Source organism: Pistacia vera, unplaced genomic scaffold, assembly GCF_008641045.1.
Source record: "Pistacia vera cultivar Batoury unplaced genomic scaffold, PisVer_v2 Contig265, whole genome shotgun sequence".
In the NCBI taxonomy this organism is placed as follows: domain Eukaryota; kingdom Viridiplantae; phylum Streptophyta; class Magnoliopsida; order Sapindales; family Anacardiaceae; genus Pistacia; species Pistacia vera.
In genome coordinates this window covers 155,978-176,419 of record NW_022196074.1, presented here as the reverse complement: position 1 = coordinate 176,419, position 20,442 = coordinate 155,978, and the positions used below count along the sequence as shown (strand labels likewise).

The window sequence follows — 20,442 nt, the reverse complement described above, 5'->3', positions numbered from 1 at the left end:
TGCACGTTGACTCGAGCTCACATGTGTTTGGCTACACCTCGTCCCGACCGAATGTGGTTGTAGAATTACAGCTGCATCCTCTGGAGGAATGGTGAAAATGGATTGAAGGCTTCAATTTCTTCGGTGGATGGAACGTAAACTCATTTGGGGAAGACATTTAATTTATGATAAAATAATAAATAATTAATGAAAAGAAATTAAATAATAAATGAAATTATGATGATATTGAAAAATAGAAAAAAAATTTGAATAATATAAATAAATTATAAATATAAATTGAATGAGAAATTGATTGGAGATTTGGAGTAGAGAGATTGAGAGAATGAAAGAATGAGAGATTGATTGGTATGAAAAAAATTAAAGGTTTTAGGGTTATTTAAAGTGTAGTTGGGGGGGGGGGGGGGGGGGGGGATAAAAAAAACTTATAATTATATAAATATAACCGTTGGTGTCAGTTGACCGTTGGCAGCCAACGGTTAAATTTTTTTTTTTTAAAAAATAAATTTTATAAAAAAATTTTTAGTCCTTATAATTTATACTTATTTTGGGGGGTTTAATGTAATTTTATAAAGGACTAAAATGATAAAAGGTAAAAAAAATTTAGGCCCACGCCCGGGCCTTGGAGGAGGGCCCGGACCCTCCTCCTTAGGCCTGGTCCCGTTTTGGGACCAGGCCTCCTAGGACCAATCCTTCGAAGGACTGGTCCTAGGACCGGTTTTTAGAGTTGGGCTTTTGGGCCCGGTCCCAAATGCCCAACTCTACCCCTAATAGTATGAATAATATGTGGAGATTAATAAAGTTTTGGATTATCTGGGTTTGATGTGGCCGAGGAGGATTTTTTTTTTCTTTATTTCAATTTTTAGTGTTTTAAAGTTTTTCTTTATTTAAATTTTTAGGGTTTTTAACATCTTTTTTTTCCATTTTTTGGAAGTGCCTGCAGCAAACTTGCCCCTTTCTAGTAACAGCGACAGTCATAATGGTGGTATTTTTATAATCTTGAATACAATAGAGGTTGCATTTCATCAAACATCTAGCAGAAAACAATGTTTCAGTAAAGCACTTGACAATCTCAAATCCACGTGGCATAAAGCCAGAACCCTTTAACTCATGTGTCATGATTCAACTCAACTTCTGTCTCTTCCTCGGCTTCTCTATTCTCCTTCAACCCCTCTCAACAGCTTAGAGCTTCCACAGAAACCAAACGTTTACTCGATACATAAAAAAAGTGAAAAAAATGTGTTTTATCAAACCTCATGGAAAGTTCTTGAAATCCATTTTCTCTGTATGCCGTAGGCTACAAACTAAACACAATCTACACAATGCTGGTTCAATGGCCTCGCTCCTAAAATCCTGGTCTGTTGTCCGGTTTAGCGACCCAGAAACTATTAAATTCCTACAAGGTTTATTGACCAACGATGTACGAAAGTTCAGTGAACCCCCGAGTGAGAGAGAGAAGACGTCCACGTTGCTAACACCCAATTTGTCTTACGAGTCCACTTCGCCAGTTTACGCGGCGCTTTTGACTGTTCGAGGGAGGTTTTTGTACAACTTATTACTGTATTCCATGCCTAGACCCGACGAAAAGCTGAACCGAAGCTGGCCTGGACTCGCTTCGAATAAAGGTGACGTGTCTGTCGAGGTGTTTGCTGATGTTGATGGGTCGGTCATCTAGATGAGTTACTGCAAACTTTTATGAAGTAAGTTATTCTTATTAAAAAAATAATAATAATAATCTTGACTTTGAAGTTTATGCTAATTAATTTGAATTTTTGTGCTCTATTTTTATTGTGAGTTCTAGTTAATGCTGTCTTGTTCAGCTAAATGTGTCAGCTATGAATATCGAAAATTTCCCATTCTCATATTTCAACATTGTTAAATGTGCATCATACATTTCAGATAATCCCTGCACCTGATATTTAGTTGAGTATTAACAATGCATGTCTTTGTTTTTGTTGCGATTATTCATATGTGTTGGTATAGAAGTCTGTACCAATAAGAGAATTCTGATTGACCCTGTCAGAATCGAAATGGATGTGCGCGTGATTACGGATAACCAGCAGTGGATGAATAATAAATGCAATAAAGCAAAAGGCAAAGAGATTTTTGAAGTGGTTCGACAAGTTAGAACATGAGTCTACGTTCACTGTTATCTTATTGCTTTAGAGAGCTTACAAAGAACAATATAATTCCTAGGAAAATTTGCTTAGAACAATTGCCCAACCCCCATGAAAAACAAGTTATGATGGGTTTATATAGCACCCATTTACACGATAGAGTTGAGATAAGATTCAAGTACGTAGGATCAGGAAGTTGCATGATCTTCGGCCACCTTAGTTGGAATCTAAGTCAATCTGAATATCATTCTTCCAAATTGAGCTAATCTAAATATCTTCTCTCCTAATAAGGAATTATCCTCTTCGGATTTCACGCACAACAATAGCCCCCAAGTTTTTGGAGTGCGTAATTGCGTTTCAAAAACTCATGTCTTTGATCTGGATCGCTGTAGCACTATAAGATGTAGTCTCGAATTGAAGAACTTGAATTATGTTTGGCGCGATCTAAGAGATCTGAGAGATCTTGAAAATGTGATCTCAAGCGAATAAGCGAGCTTATGAGCTTAATCAAGGAGCATAAAGAGCTCGATCAAAGAGCATAAAGAGCTTGATCTGAGAGCATAACTCGATCAAAAAGCATGGAGAGCTTGATCTGAGAGCATTGCTCGATCAAAGAGCATGGAGAGCTTGATCTAAGAGCATAACTCGATCAAAAAGCATGGAGAGCTTGATCTGAGAGCATTGCTCGATCAAAGAGCATGGAGAGCTTGATATGAGAGCATAACTTGATGAGAAAGCACGGGGAGCTTGATCTGAGAGCATTGCTCGATCAGAAAGCATGAAGAGCTTGATTTGAGAGCATAGATCGATTAGAATGCATGGAGAGTTTAATCTGAGAGCATTGCTCGATCAAAAAGCGTGGAGAGCTTGATCTGAGAGCATATCTAGATCAGAAAACGTGGAGAGCTTGATCTGAGAGCATAGCTAGATCAGAAAGCGTGGAGAGCTTGATCTAAAAGCATAGCTAGATTAGAAAGCGTGGAGAGCTTGATCTGAGAGCATAACTAGATTAGAAAAGCGTGGAAAGCTTGATTTGAGAGCATAGCTTGATCAGAAAGCATGGAGAGCTTGATCTGAGAGCATAGCTCAATCAGAAAGCGTGGAGAGCTTGATCTGAAAGCGTTGAGAGCCTGATCAGAAAGCATGGAGAGCTTGATCTGAAGCATACCTAGATCAAAAAGTGTGGAGAGCTTGATCTGAGAGCATAGCTAGATCAGAAAGCGTGGAAAGCTTGATCTGATAGCATAGCTAGATTAGAAAGCGTGGAGAGCTTGATTTGAGAGCATAGCTCGATCAGAAAGCATGGAGAGCTTGATCTGAGAGCATAGCTCAATCAGAAAACGTGGAGAGCTTGATCTGAGAGCATGGCTCGATCAAAAAGTATGGAGAGCTTATTCAGAGAGCATAGCTCAATCAGAAAGCGTGGAGAGCTTGATCTAATAGCATTGCTCGATCAAAAAACATGGAGAGCTTGATTTGAGAGCATAGCTCGATGAGAAAACACGAGGAGCTTGATCTGAGAGCATTGCTCAATCAGAAAGCATGAAGAGCTTGATCTAAGAGCATAGCTCGATTAGAATGCATGGAGAGTTTGATCCAAGAGCATTGATCAATCAGAAAGCATGGAGAGCTTGATCTGAGATCATAGCTAGATCAGAAAGTGTGGAGAGCTTGATTTGAGAGCATAGCTCAATCAGAAAGCATTGAGAGCTTGATCTGAGAGCATAGCTCAATCAGAAAGCATAGAGAGTTTGATCTGAGAGCATGGCTCGATCAAAAAGTATGGAGAGCTTGATCAGAGATCATAGCTCGATCAGAAAGCGTGGAGAGCTTGATCTGATAGCATTGCTTGATCAAAAAGCATGGAGAGCTTGATCTGAGAGCATAGCTCGATGAGAAAACACGGGGAGCTTGATCTGAGAGCATTGCTCGATCAGAAAGCATGAAAAGTTTGATCTAAGAGCATTGCTCGATCAGAATGCATGGAGAGTTTGATCCAAGAGCATTGCCCAATCAGAAAGTGTGGAGAGCTTGATCTGAGAGCATAGCTAGATCAGAAAGCGTGGAGAGCTTGATTTGAGAGCATAGCTCGATCAGAAAGCATGGAGAGCTTGATCTGAGAGCATAGCTCAATCAGAAAGCATGGAGAGCTTGATTTGAGAGCATGGCTCGATCAAAAAGTATGGAGAGCTTGATCAGAGAGCATAGCTCGATCAGAAAGCATGGAGAGCTTGATCTGATAGCGTTGCTTGATTAGAAAGCGCGGATAGCTTGAGAGCTCGATAGCTTGGGAGCTCGAGAGCTTGAGAGCTAGCAAGCTCTTTTTAACCTGAGAGATCTAAGTGTGTGATCTGAACGATCTAGCTACATGATCTGCACACGCAATCTGAAGCTGAAGATTAGAGTGATCTAAGCGCACGATTTGGCCACGCGATTTGAGAGCTCTGATTTGGAACATACATCAGTATTTTGACGATAACTTGGTTGTAGACCTCGGATTTAGATAATTCTTGGACCGTTGGAAAGCTAACTTGAAGGGCTACAATTCTTGTGTTTACTACTTAGCCAAATTCAGACTTTATCCTACTCTGATTTTCACATTTGATAACGTGATTCTATAAAAAGAAGCTAGGATTTGCTAAAGAAGTCTAGACTTACTGGAAAAACATGGAGAGTTGATGTGAATCAGGCCCTCCTTCTAGTGCCAAAATGTTGGTACATAAATCTACACCAACCAGAGAATTGATTGACCCTATTGGAATCGGAATGGATGTGAGTGTGATTACAGATAACCAGTAGTGGATGAATAATAAATGCAATAAAGTAAATGGCAAAGAGATTTTTAAAATGGTTCGACAAGTTAGAACTTGAGCCTATGTTCACTGTTTTCTTATTGCTTTTGAGAGCTTACAAAAAACAATATAATTCCTAGGAAAATTTGCTTAGAACAATTGCCCAACCCCCCTGAAAACAAGTTATGATGGGTTTATATAGCACCCATTTACATGATAGAGTTGAGATAAGATTCAAATACGTAGGATTAGGAAGTTGCATGATCTTCGGCTACCTTAGTTGGAATCTAAGTCAATCTGAATATCATTCTTCTAAATTGAGTCAATCTAAATATCTTCTCTCCTAATAAGGAATTATCCTCTTCGGATTTCATGCACAACAAGACGCAATCATGTCCTTGGTTTGGAAGGTTGTAGCCAATTTTATATCTCCTTGTGCAAGTATAACTAGAAATTCCAAAATGTATGATATTTATTGGAAGTGATCAATATCTCTTGATAATATCGAAGTAATCAATATATCTCGATAAGTAAGGAAATACCATTCTTCCACTTAATAGAGATGGATGTAGTTCCGAAACATGCAATTTGAATTGTAGCTCCATAGAACATAATCGGAAGTATAGATAGCAAATGCTAATATACGAACATGCTAGTGACTTTTCTATAACTTGGGTTAGATTCAAGTTATCTTAATAATTTTTTTGATATTGGAAGCTTGATTTGATCTGATACCTTATTAGTGAATTTTTGTTTCCGAAAGAGTTGAGCCTGACATAATGTAGTACAATTAGGTATTTACTTTTTCTACTTTACATGGACCAAGTATTCTAGAAATGTTTAATGAGTGCGTAACATAGCAAGAAATGAGACACAATTTATGTAACTGCCTAGGTAGCCAGTAGGTCCAATCTGAAGGCTTGCTCAAATGTTCAAACATAAGCAATCTCAAATTTTGCTTTTAGCTTGGCTTTGTGATGATTAAGCCTTCTTCAGTATGTTGTGTTGTGTGCAGTGTTTGTGCACTGTTCTTGCTGGTGATATAATCTAATTTTGCCAATTTGTGTATCTGTCTTGTTGTTGCAGATATCGGTTGAGAACTAAGGTTGAGATTGAAAATGTTACCAAAGAATTTGATAGGACCACCTGCAAATCAACTCAACAGATAGCCAACAAATAGCAAGAACAAAGTATGGACAACCAATCTGTTAAGCTTCAGTCTGTATAAACTTCAGTCTGTATATTAATCAGATAAGAGATACTGACAATTGTAAGACAATTAAAATAAGAACTGTGACCAGTAAATCCTAGCATTTCGAGGAGCTAGGAGCCTCCATTGTTACTCTTAAAATATATCTAATCCTGTTGCTAAATCTCACAGTATTTGTATACTAAACCTTTCCGTAATTACCCCTCACTCACACAATTCTCATTCCCACAAAATCACGCCTATATCACACCTATGGCATGTGGACCCTACCCCTTAACAACCCTCCTCAATGCTTATTACGTCCCTTAAGTGTGTATACCTTATGCCCCGCAGGCCTATCAATACCCCTCCCTTGAAGATTCACCTTGTCCTCAAGGTGAAAGTGAGGAAACTGCGCTTTAATCACCTCATATGGCTCCCAAGTGGCTTCAAACTCAGGTAAATCCTTCCATTGGATGAGGACCTCCTTGGACCTATCCAACAGAGTACACATAGACAAGATGGTAGCAGGTTGGACCATCAATTCTAGATCTTTAGAAAGGAATTCCGATAGGGGTTGGACTGGCACAGATTGATGCAAACTCCGTTTGAGTTGAGAAATATGGAAGACTAGATGAATTCATGTTGTGGAAGGCAAAGCAAGTTTGTAAGCCACTTCCCCAATTCTTTCCAAAACAGCGTAAGGACCATAGAAGCGGGGACTGAGCTTCTCGTTCAACTTCCTGGCAAGAGATTTGAACCGATATGGCTGTAGCTTCAAAAAACAGAGTCTCCAGGCTGGAAACAGTCATCTTTCCTATGAAGGTCCGCATTTTTCTTCATATGACCTTGAGCAATGGCTAAGTTATCCTTAAGCTCCTTTAACATGGCATTCCGCTCAGCCATCTGTATATTAACATCTTCCACAGTTGAGGGGCAATCTGCGAATTTCAGGAGTATGGGAGGTTATCTCCCGTAAAGGGCCTTAAAAGGGGTCATCCTAATGGAGCCGTGGTAAGTTGTGTTGTACCAAAATTATGCCCACGTAAGCCACAAGGGCCACTGTCTTGGTTGAGAACTGCAGAAGCATCGGAGATAAGCCTCGAGGCATCTATTGACCACCTCGGTCTGTCCATCAGTCTGCGGGTGGTATGCCGAGCTAAATTTCAGGATGGTTCCAACAGCCTTGAACAATTCCTGCCAAAATTGACTCATGAAAACTTTATCTCTGTCCGAAACAATGGAGTTCGAAAAACCATGGAGCTTGACAACTTCTTTAATAAATATGGCAGCCGTATCCTTTGCATTGTAGGGTTGACAAAGACTAAAGAAGTGACTGTATTTGGTGAGCCGGTCAACCACCACTAGTATGGTATCCACCCCTTTAGAACGAAGTAATCCCCCAATAAAGTCCATAGAAATATCCTCAAAAACCTGACTTGGGATGGGCAGGGGCTGTAAGAGTCCTACTGGCTTTAATAATGATTGCTTGTTTAGTTGACAAATGGTACAAGCTTTGATTTATTGTTGGACATCTCTTCGCATGCCCTCCCAATAGACCACAGGGGATACTCTCTTGTATGTTCTAAAGAAGCTGGAGTGGCCCCCACTAGGACTCTGGTGGAACTCCTCCAAAAGTCTTGAAATAAATTTGGATCCCTTAGGAATGACCAACCTGATTTATAAAGTAAGCAGCCCCTGCGGAGTTGATACTTGGGTCGACTGGATGAATCAAGGACGAGATCTTGTATGATTACCTGCAATTTAGGATTTGTTTGTGCCATTGAGGCCAGGTTCTCACACTCAGAAAATTGAACCACAGACAAGCCGCCAACTCACAAACTCAGCCCATTCGTCTCTTCGTGAGAGAGCATCTGCCACTCGATTTGAAGCCCCTGGATAATACTGAATTTCAAAATTGAAGCCCATGAGTTTGGAAATCCATTTGTATTTTCAGGGGTTTTGGCTCTCTGGTCCATTAAAAATTGGAGGCTACGCTGGTCTGACTTTGTTATGAACTTTTTGCCGAGCAAATAGTGACTCCACTTCTTGACCGCAAAGACAATGGCCATTAATTCTCGCTCACAAACTGATTTCAACTTGGATGTAGGCGAGAAAGCTTTGTCAATAAAAGCTATTGGGCAAGATTGCTAAACCAAAACAACCCCCAGTCCTCTACCTAATGGATCTGCCTGAATCTCAAATGGAAACGAAAAATTTGGGACAGCCAATACCGGAACAGTAGTTATTGCCTCTTTGTGCCTATCAAATGCCTTTTGGGCTGTCTCATTCCAAGTGAAGGAGTCTTTTTTAAGTAGTTGAGTTAAGGGCTATGCAATGGTACCATAACCCTTCACAAACCTCCTATAATAACTCGTCAACCCCAAAAAACCTCTTAAACTCTTAACATTCAACAGATGTGGCCAAGAACCATGGCCTCAACTTTCTTCAGGTCTGCCTCCACTCATTTTTTTTATATCAAGTGGCCTAAATACTCCAGCTTATATTGGCCGAAAAAACATTTTTTCTTGTTAATAATCAACTCATTTTCCTGCAAAATCTGAAAGGTCTGCTGTAAATGCTGTAGGTGGGTGGAAATGTTTGGGCTATAGATTAGGATATCGTCAAAAAAAAAAACCAGGATAAATTTGTGTCGGGCAGGTCTGAAGATTGAGTTCATTAAGGCTTGGAAGGTTGAGGGGGCATTGGTGAGGCCGAAGGGCATAACGAGGAACTCGTAATGTCCCTTATGAGTTCGAAAGGCTGTCTTAGGCACATCTACTTCCCGTACCCTGATTTGGTGGTATCCTAATTTTAAATCCAACTTAGTGAATACGTTAGCTCCAGCCAATTCATCAAGCAACTACTCAATTGTCTGGATTGGGAATTTGTCGGGTACTATGAGGTCGTTTAATGCCCTGTAATCCACACAAAAACGCCAACTCCCATCTTTTTTCTTGACTAACAAGACAGGGCTTGCATATGGGCTAGTGCTAGGCTGAATAATTCCCGCAGTCAGCATCTCCCCAACTAGTTTTTCGATTTCATTTTTCTGAAAGTACAGGTATTTGTATGGCCTGACATTAGGGGGTTTAGATCCCGGTTGGAGTTCTATGGCATGGTCATGAGATCTATGGGGTGGGATTTTGGGAATTTGGTCAAATGGATGGCTATAATTTTCTATCAACCTCGATACTTTAGGATCAATTTCCTCTTGCACTAGTTCTTCTTTCAGTCCTATGGCCCCAAACTCAACTACATAGCCAGTTCCTGCCGATTGCAAGGATCTGACCATTGCCTTCAATGAAACCTCCGTCTTCACCAACGAGGGATCTCCCTGCAACCTTACCCGTTTCCCTTCCCAGTCAAATTCCATAGTTAGCCTCTTCTAGTTGGCATTCACATCTCCCAAACTGCTCAACCATGTAATCCCCAACACTACATCTGCCCCACCTAACTCAAAAGGAAAAAATTCTTGTTGGATCTCAAGCCCTTGGAGTTTCAACCGAACTACTCTACAGATTCCCTCTTCCTAAATGGTACACCCGTTTCCCACCATTACTCCAAATGATCTCCCATTATCCACTTTCAACCCTAACTTTTGCACAAGCTCATGAGAAATGAAATTGTGGGATGCCCCACTGTCAACCAACACAACCACGTTCTCAACTCCAATCTCCCCTTCAGTTTCAGAGTTTTACCAGAGGAAATACCCACGATAGAGTTCATTGAGAGTGCTAAGGGGTTACCTTCGTTATTAGGCTCATCATCTGGTTCTGTCTCAGTTTCCGATAGGATTGAATCTTCATCATCCATGAGCAAAAACACTTGAAAGGACCTGTTCTTGCACCTGTGGTTGGGGTTGAACTTCTCATCGCCGCGGTAGCACAACCCACGTTCACGTTTGAACTAGATTTTCGACTCAGATAGTCGCCAGAAGTTGTCTCCCTTGTTACTGGATCCTGTAGTCTCCGTCGATCTCTCTGTATGGTCGAAACCCTTGCTCGGAGTTGACGAAACGAAGCTGGAGTCTAGAGTCTTCGAATTGGTATTCCACCAGTTTGATCGTGGTAATTCTGGGTTTGGGCTGACCCGAGTGTAAGCTTCTATTCTTCCTATTTGATTTTTGTTAACTTTGGGCCTATTCCTTTCCAAAACCCAGTTCCTCTCTTCCACCCGATAGGCTTGGTCCATTAGCCCAAATAAGGTGTTGGGTTGACTTAGCCTTATCTCTGCCTTGATGTCCTCCTTCAACCCATTAGCGAAAATTCCTTTCAGCAGCTCTTCTCCCAGCTCTTTCAATGGCGCAGCATGAACTTCAAATTGTTCCCTATATTCAGTGACTGTTCCTTCTTGTCTTAGAGCCACCAAGGCTTCATACACAGATCCTTTAAATGATGGCCGAAATCGATCGATCAGAGCTGTCTTGAATGCTTCCCATGACCAAAATGGAGCTTTGGATTCAACCCATTGATACCAGCTCAAAGCTCAACCTTCCATGCAAATAGCTGTTGCTTCTACCATCTCTGATTCTTGATAATGGTTAATGGTGAAGTATCGATCCGCTCTAAAGGACCACTCGAATGGGTCATCGCCATTAAAGATCGGCAACTCCAGCTTACGATTCTTCTTTTCCTCTTTCCCAACTTCACCACTATTCTCACGTTCTTGACCCTTGTCATCACCGGAATTCCGATTCTCAGCGGATGATGAAGACTTCTCTCTCTCTCGGTCTCTTATTTCATCTCTTTCTTCCCTCATTCGCATTAATTCACACATCTCTGTTAGATACTCCTTAACACTACCCATGTCAATTTTTAACGAACTTATGTCATCCTTCATAGTCTTCATTTCCTTCTCCACATTATCCATTCTATTCTCGATCTTAGATTTTACCATTCCCCACCCTAGCTCTGATACCAAATTGATAGGACCACCTACAAATCAACTCGACAAATAGCCAACAAACAGCAAGAACAAAGTATGGACAACCAATCTGTATAAACTTCAGTCTGTATATTAATCAGATAAGAGATACTGACAATTGTAAGACAATTAAAATAAGAACTGTTACCAGTAAATCCTAGCATTTCGAGGAGCCAGTTGCCTCCATTGTTTACTCTCAAAATATATCTAATCTTGCTGCTAAATCTCACAGTATTTATGTACTAAACCTTTCCGTAATTATCCCTCACTCACACAATTCTCATTCCCACAAAACTCACGCCCACATCACACCTATGGCATGTGGACTCTACCCCTTAACAACCCTCCTCAATGCTTATTACGTCCCTTAAGTGTGTACACATTATGCACCGCAGGCCTATCAGAATTCTCCTGCTGGCAACGTTTTGGTGAGAAGCTTTCTCAGGCTTCTTCATCTATAGAAGAATCAGAGGCTGGTAGTGTTGGCTGGGGCAGTGGTATTGATCGTTCTGGCGTGTCAGCTTCACGTGGTAACAGTGATGGATGGCAATGGTTTAAGGATCCCAGATTGGCTATGTGAAACAGCTCGTGAGTGTTAAAATCTGATTCATAGATCCGTCTTTATTTATATTACCATGTTATTTGAAAGGCTCAGAAGCATGTCGTAATCATCTATTACACCTTGTCATTGATTAAGTTGCAAAACTTCGTTTCTTTTTGTCTGTTGCAGCACCTTTGGTGGAGGCTGACAAAGAAACAGCTGAAGAGAATTACGTATTATGGAGATTAGAGAAGGGAGTTGCGGAAGGTTCAACTGAAATTCCCAAAGGTGCTCTTTGTTTTCTCGATGATTGTATACTTGGACTTAGGGTGTTTAGCAAAATAATTGAAATGTCAAAACTAACTAGATTGATCACTTCAGTTTGTTTTCTATAATCTTAAGTTACAATTTTAATTTAGAAAAACAGGGTAAGTTTTTATTTAGCTGCAGATTTTAACGTTTAAAAGCCAAGTAATTCATCTAATCAACATATACATGATTATATTAATATGTTCATTAATTATCTAAATAATAAAATAACGACTCATAATTTATTGGTGGAGCATCAAGTTGTCATTAATATTCACACACTAAATTTAATGTTTGGCTATTTGAATTTTGTTGAACTCAAACCAAGCACATCAACCAAACTCAAGAAAATATTTGGCTGGATCTGTTCTATTTACATTTTTGTTGTTAGGATTCAGTTTTTCAGAAATCAATGAAATTTGATTTGGTTTAATTTTGCTCAGAAACCAAACCATGAACATCTGCCTCAGGTTCATAAGTGCTTCTCTTTCTCTCTTCTAATTTGGCATGGACTCTTCTTTCATATCATAAAACTGTCCAAACCCATTTATTGAAATGTTTAAATCTTTTTGCCTGACCTTTGTATCCCAACTTGTATTTATTCTAATTAGGAGAGGCAATGCCATTGGAATACAATCTTTCTGGTCTAAATGCAATAAGTTTTGATAAAGGTTGCTATGTCAGTCAAGAGTTAATTGCTCGAACACACCACCAGGGGCTTATTCGCAAGCGCTTGCTTCCTTTAAGGTCTTTTGATGATAAAGGAAAAGGTAGGCTACTGATTGAATTTCTGGTTACTTATTTCATAATCTTGTTACAGTCAAAGCAATTCCTTTTCTGTTTGGCAGAAGTAGAGCAGAAAGTTGCTCCTGGCTCAGAAGTAATTAATGTGGAAACTGGCAAGAAGGCTGGAAAGGCAACAACCGCTCTGGGCTGTAGTGGACCGGGTGTCTTGCGGTTGGAGGAAGCCTTCAAAGTATCAGGTATCTTGACCGTTCAAGGACAGGACAATGTGAGGGTTGAGGCCATGAGACCACAATGGTGGCCTACTGAGTGGTTTCAAGGGCATCAACAGGATAGTGCGGTTGCATAGAGAGTTGTTTTGTTTTAGGATAATGGTTCTGGTTGCTTAGAGAGTTGTATTATTTGTGGACAATGGTTCTCTCTGCGAACCGTATCAATACTGCAGATGTTGCTGTTCAAACGCTGGCTGTGCTAGTATCACACTACACACTTCAAAATTTGTAGCCTGCTTAAATGAATAAATAAAAAGAGGATTTTCTGAGAGATATTGAGTTGTAGTTTGATGCGTGCCGAGTGCAACCAAAAATTAAATTACTCTACTCACAGCTTGTAATCATAGTAAATACAAGTCGATTCATAGGGACTAGCTAATCAGATTATCCAACTTAATATCACAACGAATTAATGAAATAAAAAGCGGGAAATTTTACTTCTAAAATTAATTACTACCCAATAATGCTACGGACACCGAAAAAATTACACCGAAATCGTGTACCGGCCTACGTGTAACACGCCTCTCATTTTTTTTACAATTTTTTTCTAATGAACAGCCGTCCATCAAATTTGGACGGCCATTCACTCACATGAACGCCTATCCATATTATATGGACGGGCGTCCATATACAAGGGACGGACGTCCTATTTAAAGGACGCACGTCCATAAATAAATTATGAAAATAAAAAAAAAAAAAACTTTGGGGACGGCCGTCCATAAATTATGGATGGCCATCCCTTACGTTTGGACGCCCGTCCATACTTTAAAAAAAAAAAAAAAATGTTTGGACGGAAATGGACGCCAGTCCATTATTTTAGTTTCTACAAATTAAAGAAAAACTTTGGATGGGACGGGCGTCCGTAAGGAATGGACGCTCGTCCATTACTTACGTTTTTGTGAAATCTTTCCAGTGATAGCAATCTCATGCAGTATCTCCTGCACATCATCAGCCAACTTTTTGACGTCCTCCGGCCAGTATAGTACGTTTGCATCCTGGTTGAAGTTCTGTAGCTTATCCTTATTCTCTTCATCGCTGTTGACTTCCCCGAAAATCTTAAACTCTTGCCTCCCCGAAAAAAACACAGTGAATGAAGACGAAGAAGTAGATGGGCGAAGTTCTGCACCTTCTTCACTTGCCTCCATGGAAACTTTATTGCATCCATTTTGATTTAACAGGTTAGAATTTCAAACACATTGACTTAGACTTTCAAACACATTGCCAGTATAGTACAGTTCAACAAATATTCATGGAAAAAGAAGTGAAAGACTACTTTCATGGAAGACTAAAATAATGGACGGGCGTCCATTTCCGTCCAAATATTTTTTTTTTTTTTTTAAAGTATGGACGCCCGTCCAAATGTAAGGGACGGTCGTCCATAATTTATGGATGGCTGTCCCCAAAGTTTTTTTTTTTTTTTATTTTTATAATTTATTTATGGACGGGCATCCTTTAAATGGGGACGCCCGTCCCTTGTATATGGACGTCTGTCCATATAATATGGACGGGCGTCCATGTGAGTGAATGGCCGTCCAAATTTGATGGACGGCCGTTTACTAGAAAAAAATTGTAAAAAAAATGAGAGGTGTGTTACACGTAGGCCGGTACACGATTTCGGTGCAGTTTTTTCGGTGTCCGTAGCATTATTGAATTACTACCAACATGAATAAGTAAAGAGAATTTAATAAATAAATAAAAAGATTTCGACTCAAGGACAATTACTCACGGTTGCAAATTGATCACTGACTTCTAATATATATTACTCTTTAATTGAATATTTAACCAAAGATTATCAAGAAACCAGACAATCTTTATCTTGTCTACATTCATTAATCTGAGCCCAGCACACAAATTAATTATTTTCAATAAACCACTTGGTATTACGTAATCCTTATGAATTTACTGATAGCATTACGAATTAGGAAAGTAGTTAAAGATGAGTAACAATCGAACCAGCGTCAAATTATTTAACTCATTTCATGTTTCTTTTAAACAATCAACAAAAGCTTGGATCACAATTGTTTTACTTAATTACTACTCTAACTGAATATTATAACAATTACGGATTGTAAATTCAGTTTAGCAATCAATCGCACAATCAATCAATTAACAGGCCTCTTTAATCAATTAAATTATGCAACCATAATAATTAAACAAAGAAACACAGATATACGAATATAAGAATAACTAAAATTAAGAACAAAGTCTTACAATTATGCTAACCAGATTGGTATTTCCTTGAATTGAACAAAATAATTTAGCCTGGCATGATGAGATGAAAGGCACAAAGAAAAGGAAAAATCAAATTTCGTTCTGTCTCCAACTCTAAAACCCTAGCCGCCTAAAAGTTCTGTTTTCTATCTTCCCCAAAGAAACGTATCAAAACTTCCATTTTAAAAGCCAACCCTAAAATTAAGGCAAATAACCAACCCCTTTTATGAAAACACTTCTTTCTCTCTCTTCAAACCCGCCCTTAATTTGTACAAATGAAATTTCAACTCATACACACAAATTTTCAGCTCTTCATACTTGTATTGAACTTCCTCTTGAAGTTGGATCAAGTCTTTATACGAGCCATACAAAAATAATCCAAATCAACTAAGGATTAAAGCTTCTGGGCTAAAGTTGTAACTTCCAGGCCAGTTTTGGACAGGACAAAGAGCTTTCTGGACTTCGGCCCCTACATAAGAATTGTAGGTCAGGATGTGTACTTCAATTTGGGCTTTTGAATCATCTTATTTGAGTTCTGAAACCCCAGTTATGCCCTTTTAAAGCTCCTGTGGTCAGACAGAAATCCTACTCCAATTAGGATTCGATTTCAATTTTCAGCTCTGATTATACACCAACAATTGGAGGCCCAAACAAAGTCATCTGTGGACGTGCCACCCCAACTTGGAAAGCTTAAGATGTCTACTTTAACTTCATAGCTGGTCCAAAAACGAAAATGTAACTCTTAAGTCCTCGAAAATCTGTAAATAGCCCAAAACATCCAAAAGTAAAAATGCTGAAAATTTCTGATTTTCGGTATATTTTACTAACTCCTAACCGCAAATGCCCTATACATAAAAAATCATCACAAATAGGCACCATAAGATATTAAACATGCCAAATAAATTAAATGCAAGGATAATAAAAATATAAAATTATAAGTCTATCATAGTTATTCTGATACATGGATAAATTACAGCCAGAAACCAATAAATATATCAATAATTCAACTGATATAACCCTTAGTCTGCAGTGGGTTGAGTTCCAAGAAGAAATTTCAGTTTCTTCAGTCGATTACTTTTAGTATGAATCAAAACTTCTTTTTAGCTGGAATTGATGATTCAAAGTTGAGAAAAGTAGGACTCTGCTTAATCCTTGAAGTTGCGTCTTCCTAGGATGTCTCCTGTGAGACTCCAAATTTTTTCCATCAGGAAGCAAATTGCTATAGTGTTTTTCTTGAACAGAATTTAAGTGTTGGCTGAAATTAGTAGCTAAGCGGACAGGAAGGTGGAGCATTTCTGTTTCATTTCAAAATACATGGTCTAGTTCCTTAGCCGTTACCTAGATGGTCTACTATAGATTATGTTTCAAAATAAACTATAGCGAGTTTAATTTTGAATGGTTTGTCTGTCAAAAGTTATACTGACATGAGAAACACCTTTAAGAGATGAAACAAAATCTAAAAGATATAAAGCTTTCTTTTCCTCCAGCTTTTACTTCATGATGTTTAGCCAGCATTTCACCAAGTCAGAGGTAAAGTTATTACATTTAATAAATACTACACAAGAGGACTTTATCCGCCACGAATTTTCAGTGGAGCAACTCAATTTACAAGAAGTCAACAACTTTTAAAGCTCACAGTAAGCCTTAGAACCATTGTGGGCTCTAGATATAAAGAAAAACAATTAGCAAGAGCTCCTCCTTTCAGTGAGGTCCATCTCCCTGATGCATCAACAGCGGAATAAAAATGTGGCCATCACTGGTGCTGCGGTTCCAATTGTTAACTCCTCAACTACCGCTTCCATGCTAGGTCTGTTTTCAGGAAGCTCCTGGGTGCAAGCCAGTGCAATTTTCCCCAACATAGCTGCCTCTGACTCTGAAAAATTACCCTTCAGATTCTTATCGATGAAATTTTCAAATATACCTGATTCGGCTGCCACTCGCATAGAGCTGCTGAGCAGTAGTCTACTGGAGAGAATTTGGAGGATGATCACTCCAAATGCAAATACGTCACTCTTTTCAGTAAAATGGCCTGTGGTAACATACTCTGGAGCTAGGTATCCCATCGCAGCACTAGTTTTAAGAGCTAAAAAGACAATGTCATCTGCAAGAAGTTTATGAAGGCTGCAGTCTGCAATCAATGGGTTGAACTGCTGGTCAAGGAGAATCTTCTCAACAGATATGTTCCGGTGAACTATGGCAGGCTTGTTCAATTCACTGCCATGTAAATATGCAATACCTGATTGGAAAGAAATATAATGAGATCAATTGAAACAGACTGTTGTTAAAAGATTTCTTCATCATGCACACTGTCTAGTAGCAGTTGAAGAGTATGGTGAATGATAATAAAGCAAACAGACCTTTTGCTATGCCAAGGATAATGGAAACTCTTGTGGACCAGTCAAGTGCATAAGTGTTTCCAGTTTCAACATCCACATCAAGATATCTAGAGAGCTTTCCCTTGGGGATAAAATCATAGATGAGAAAACATTCTCCTCTGCCCCTTGAGCAACAAAAGCCTCGCAGCCTAACAATATTTTCATGTCTTATTGAATTCAATAAGTTCAACCCCTTTACAAATTCAGCCTCCTCAGATTTACAGCTGGTCACACTAATGCTTCTAATAGCTACAACACTACCTCCTCTTAGAATTCCTTTATAAACACATGAAAAGTTGCTCCTTCCCAATAAGTTCACCTCAGAAAAGCACTGGGTTGCGTATTCAACCTCTTCCAGGTTGAACCTAAAGTTATTTAGTTGCTCTTGGTAGAATCCACTGCCATGCAGACCATGACCCAAGGGGTCCCATCCATGAATATATTCAAGACTCACAAGTGGAGAGGCACCATTCCCATTCAACTCCTTAGCCAGATCTGTGCTAAGTCTACCTTCAGAAGACTCTTTCGTATTCCCAATCTTTTGTTTTTGCCTACGGTAGCGAAAAAGGGTCAGAAATCCGGTAACTGCTAATGTGAAAGTGATTGTAACAACCCCAGCAACAATAAAAACTTTTGGTAATTTTGATGATCTTAAGCAATGTGTTTGATTGCATTGTGCCTGGTAATTTGTAGACTCAGGGATGTCGATGGAAGCTGTATTGTTTGCATGTGATCCGAAGGGCTCAACCTGGTTGATGTTCATATTATCAAAAGCAGTGCAAACTCTCAATGAAACAAACCCAACTCCACACAAACCGGGGTTGTTTTGACACTGGAATCTTCCATTTAATCTCTTTAAACCTTCATTTCCAGTTATCAAGAACTAAAATAAGTCGAGATCATAAAAGGAATTTTCCAACCAATAAGCAAGAATGGTAGAAACAAACTTACCAGGAGGGACAATCCCAGTAAGAGTATTGTTTTGGACATCTAGCACTTCCAATCGTGGATTAAGTGCTAAGCCTCGAGGAATTGGACCAAAGAAGCTATTGAAGCCCAAATCAAGCCTGCTTAACATCCCCAAGTTCCCCAGACTTGTAGGAATTTCACCAGTTAATCTGTTATGCTGCAATGTAAGAACACTTAGGCTCTTCAAGGACCGTATTTGGGCAGGCAAATTCCCTGTCAGCTGGTTACAACATAGCTGTAAAACTACAATACACGAAATCCCATTAAGTTGAATTTTTGATATCTTCATCATTTCAACAGAGAACTATAGATTCATGGCCCACAATGAAATGTTACTCAAATTTTACCTAGTCTATTTAAATTACGCCCTGAAACTAACAAAGTACTATATTTGTTAGCCATAAACATCACATTTGCCTACTAGAGTTATCAACTAGGCTTTGAAACAAATGATGACCAGCAGAACCTAAAATTAACTTTGATCCTATTATATTAATCCCCAAAACAGGAAATCAAAAACATTTACAAGCGGAGAGAGAGAGTTAAAAGTTTTTCTCTACTCCATTTTTTTTTTTTTTTTCAAAATCCAAAAATCCCCTGGCATTTTTTCGCAAGTTCGGCTTCGAAACTGGAGCCCCCACTGAACCTTACAATCTTTGGGAGGTGGAAAACAATGGTCTTTGATCATTCATGTGCCCATAAGGGGGCTTGAACTCCAGCCTTGTGGGAGCAAACCACAGGCCTGGCACAAGCGACTAAGCCCCCATGAGTTTCTTTACTCCATTGACTTATATAGTTGTGCCACACAAATAATTCTCTTCAGATGAAAAGAAATTAAACTTAATGCACAAGTAACAGTTCATATCTATACAGAAAATACCAACAAAAAGAATGATTTGTTGAAAAGCAATATTATTATCAACTAACCTTGCAAGTTGGTCATGTGCCCAATCTCAGGAGGAATACTCCCAGATAAATCATTGACATCCAGATACAAATCAGTTAAGTGAGTGAGGTTGGCAATCTCTTTCGGTATCTCTCCAGACAAATTATTGTAATGCAAGTACAGACCAGACAAAGACTTGAGACTTGAAAAAGCAGGCGATAACTTGCCACTTAAACCCTTTCCCTGTAACGAAATGTTTGCCACTTCCCTATGCTCGTTGCATCCTATTCCCTTAAATGAACCGCTACATGGATCTCCATTCTCTGTCCATGACTTCAACAGCTTGTTTTCTGGGTCCAAAGACGCTTTTACCTCTAAAAGAGCTCTCAGCTCTGTGTCTCCACAAACTGAGAGTAAAAGAGAGAACGTAAACGAGACAAGGAAAGATAAAACAAAACCAGAATTACCCATGTCTGTTAATTTCTGTTTCTTAGGCATGATGCGTTCTGGAATGAAGAGAGTCAGATACTGAAGATGCCATACCTATTTGATTAGATTTTTTATTTTTATTTTTATTTTTTTTTATTATGTCTCCGTGTAGTAAAATTATAGTAGGTTGTGGAATTGGGGAGAGAAGGGAGAAATCCTGATTGTGAAAGTTGAAACTGGAGGACAACCAATAACGACTTTTGGTGACTAGCCTATGCACATTCACATTAGACCCACATTTAAACCAAACCTCCTGATTTATATCATCCAACCAATCACAAATCCATAAAAGTATTCATATAACAGTCTTCCTAGTTCCTACAGTTCAACAACAAAGTATTTATAACATATTTATAAACGAAACCAGTGGTTGGGTCCTAGCTTTTCTTTTATTTAGCAACATTACGTATACAAATTATTTCTTACAAATTTATACAACAACCTTACATATTTTGATATATATATATATATATATATATATATATGTTTTCAAACTATTAATATACACATTACAAATACTCCTATAGATTAAAAAGTCAAAACCTAACGTCCACTGATTGGCACATTAATCATGGCTTCCCACATGGGATTTTGACTATCTTTCTCCATCTTTTTCCCTCACACA

The 20,442-nt window shown here is 39.0% G+C and overlaps 1 protein-coding gene and 1 pseudogene across 1 annotated transcript; one reads left to right on the top strand and one right to left on the bottom strand.

The window, feature by feature from the left end:
* Positions 1 to 1,234: 1,234 nt before the first annotated feature.
* On the top strand, positions 1,235 to 12,964 carry LOC116132990 (annotated as a pseudogene).
* A 3,648-nt stretch (positions 12,965 to 16,612) lies between these two features.
* Positions 16,613 to 19,977, bottom strand: LOC116133145 (probable LRR receptor-like serine/threonine-protein kinase At1g34110). Its single transcript, XM_031418825.1, has 4 exons — positions 19,370 to 19,977; positions 18,425 to 18,685; positions 17,456 to 18,334; positions 16,613 to 17,334 (listed from the first exon to the last, which is right to left on the bottom strand). Exons 1-4 carry the CDS (start codon positions 19,824 to 19,826, stop codon positions 16,826 to 16,828), a joined length of 2,106 nt encoding a protein of 701 aa, XP_031274685.1. The 5' UTR covers positions 19,827 to 19,977; the 3' UTR covers positions 16,613 to 16,825.
* Positions 19,978 to 20,442: the final 465 nt, after the last annotated feature.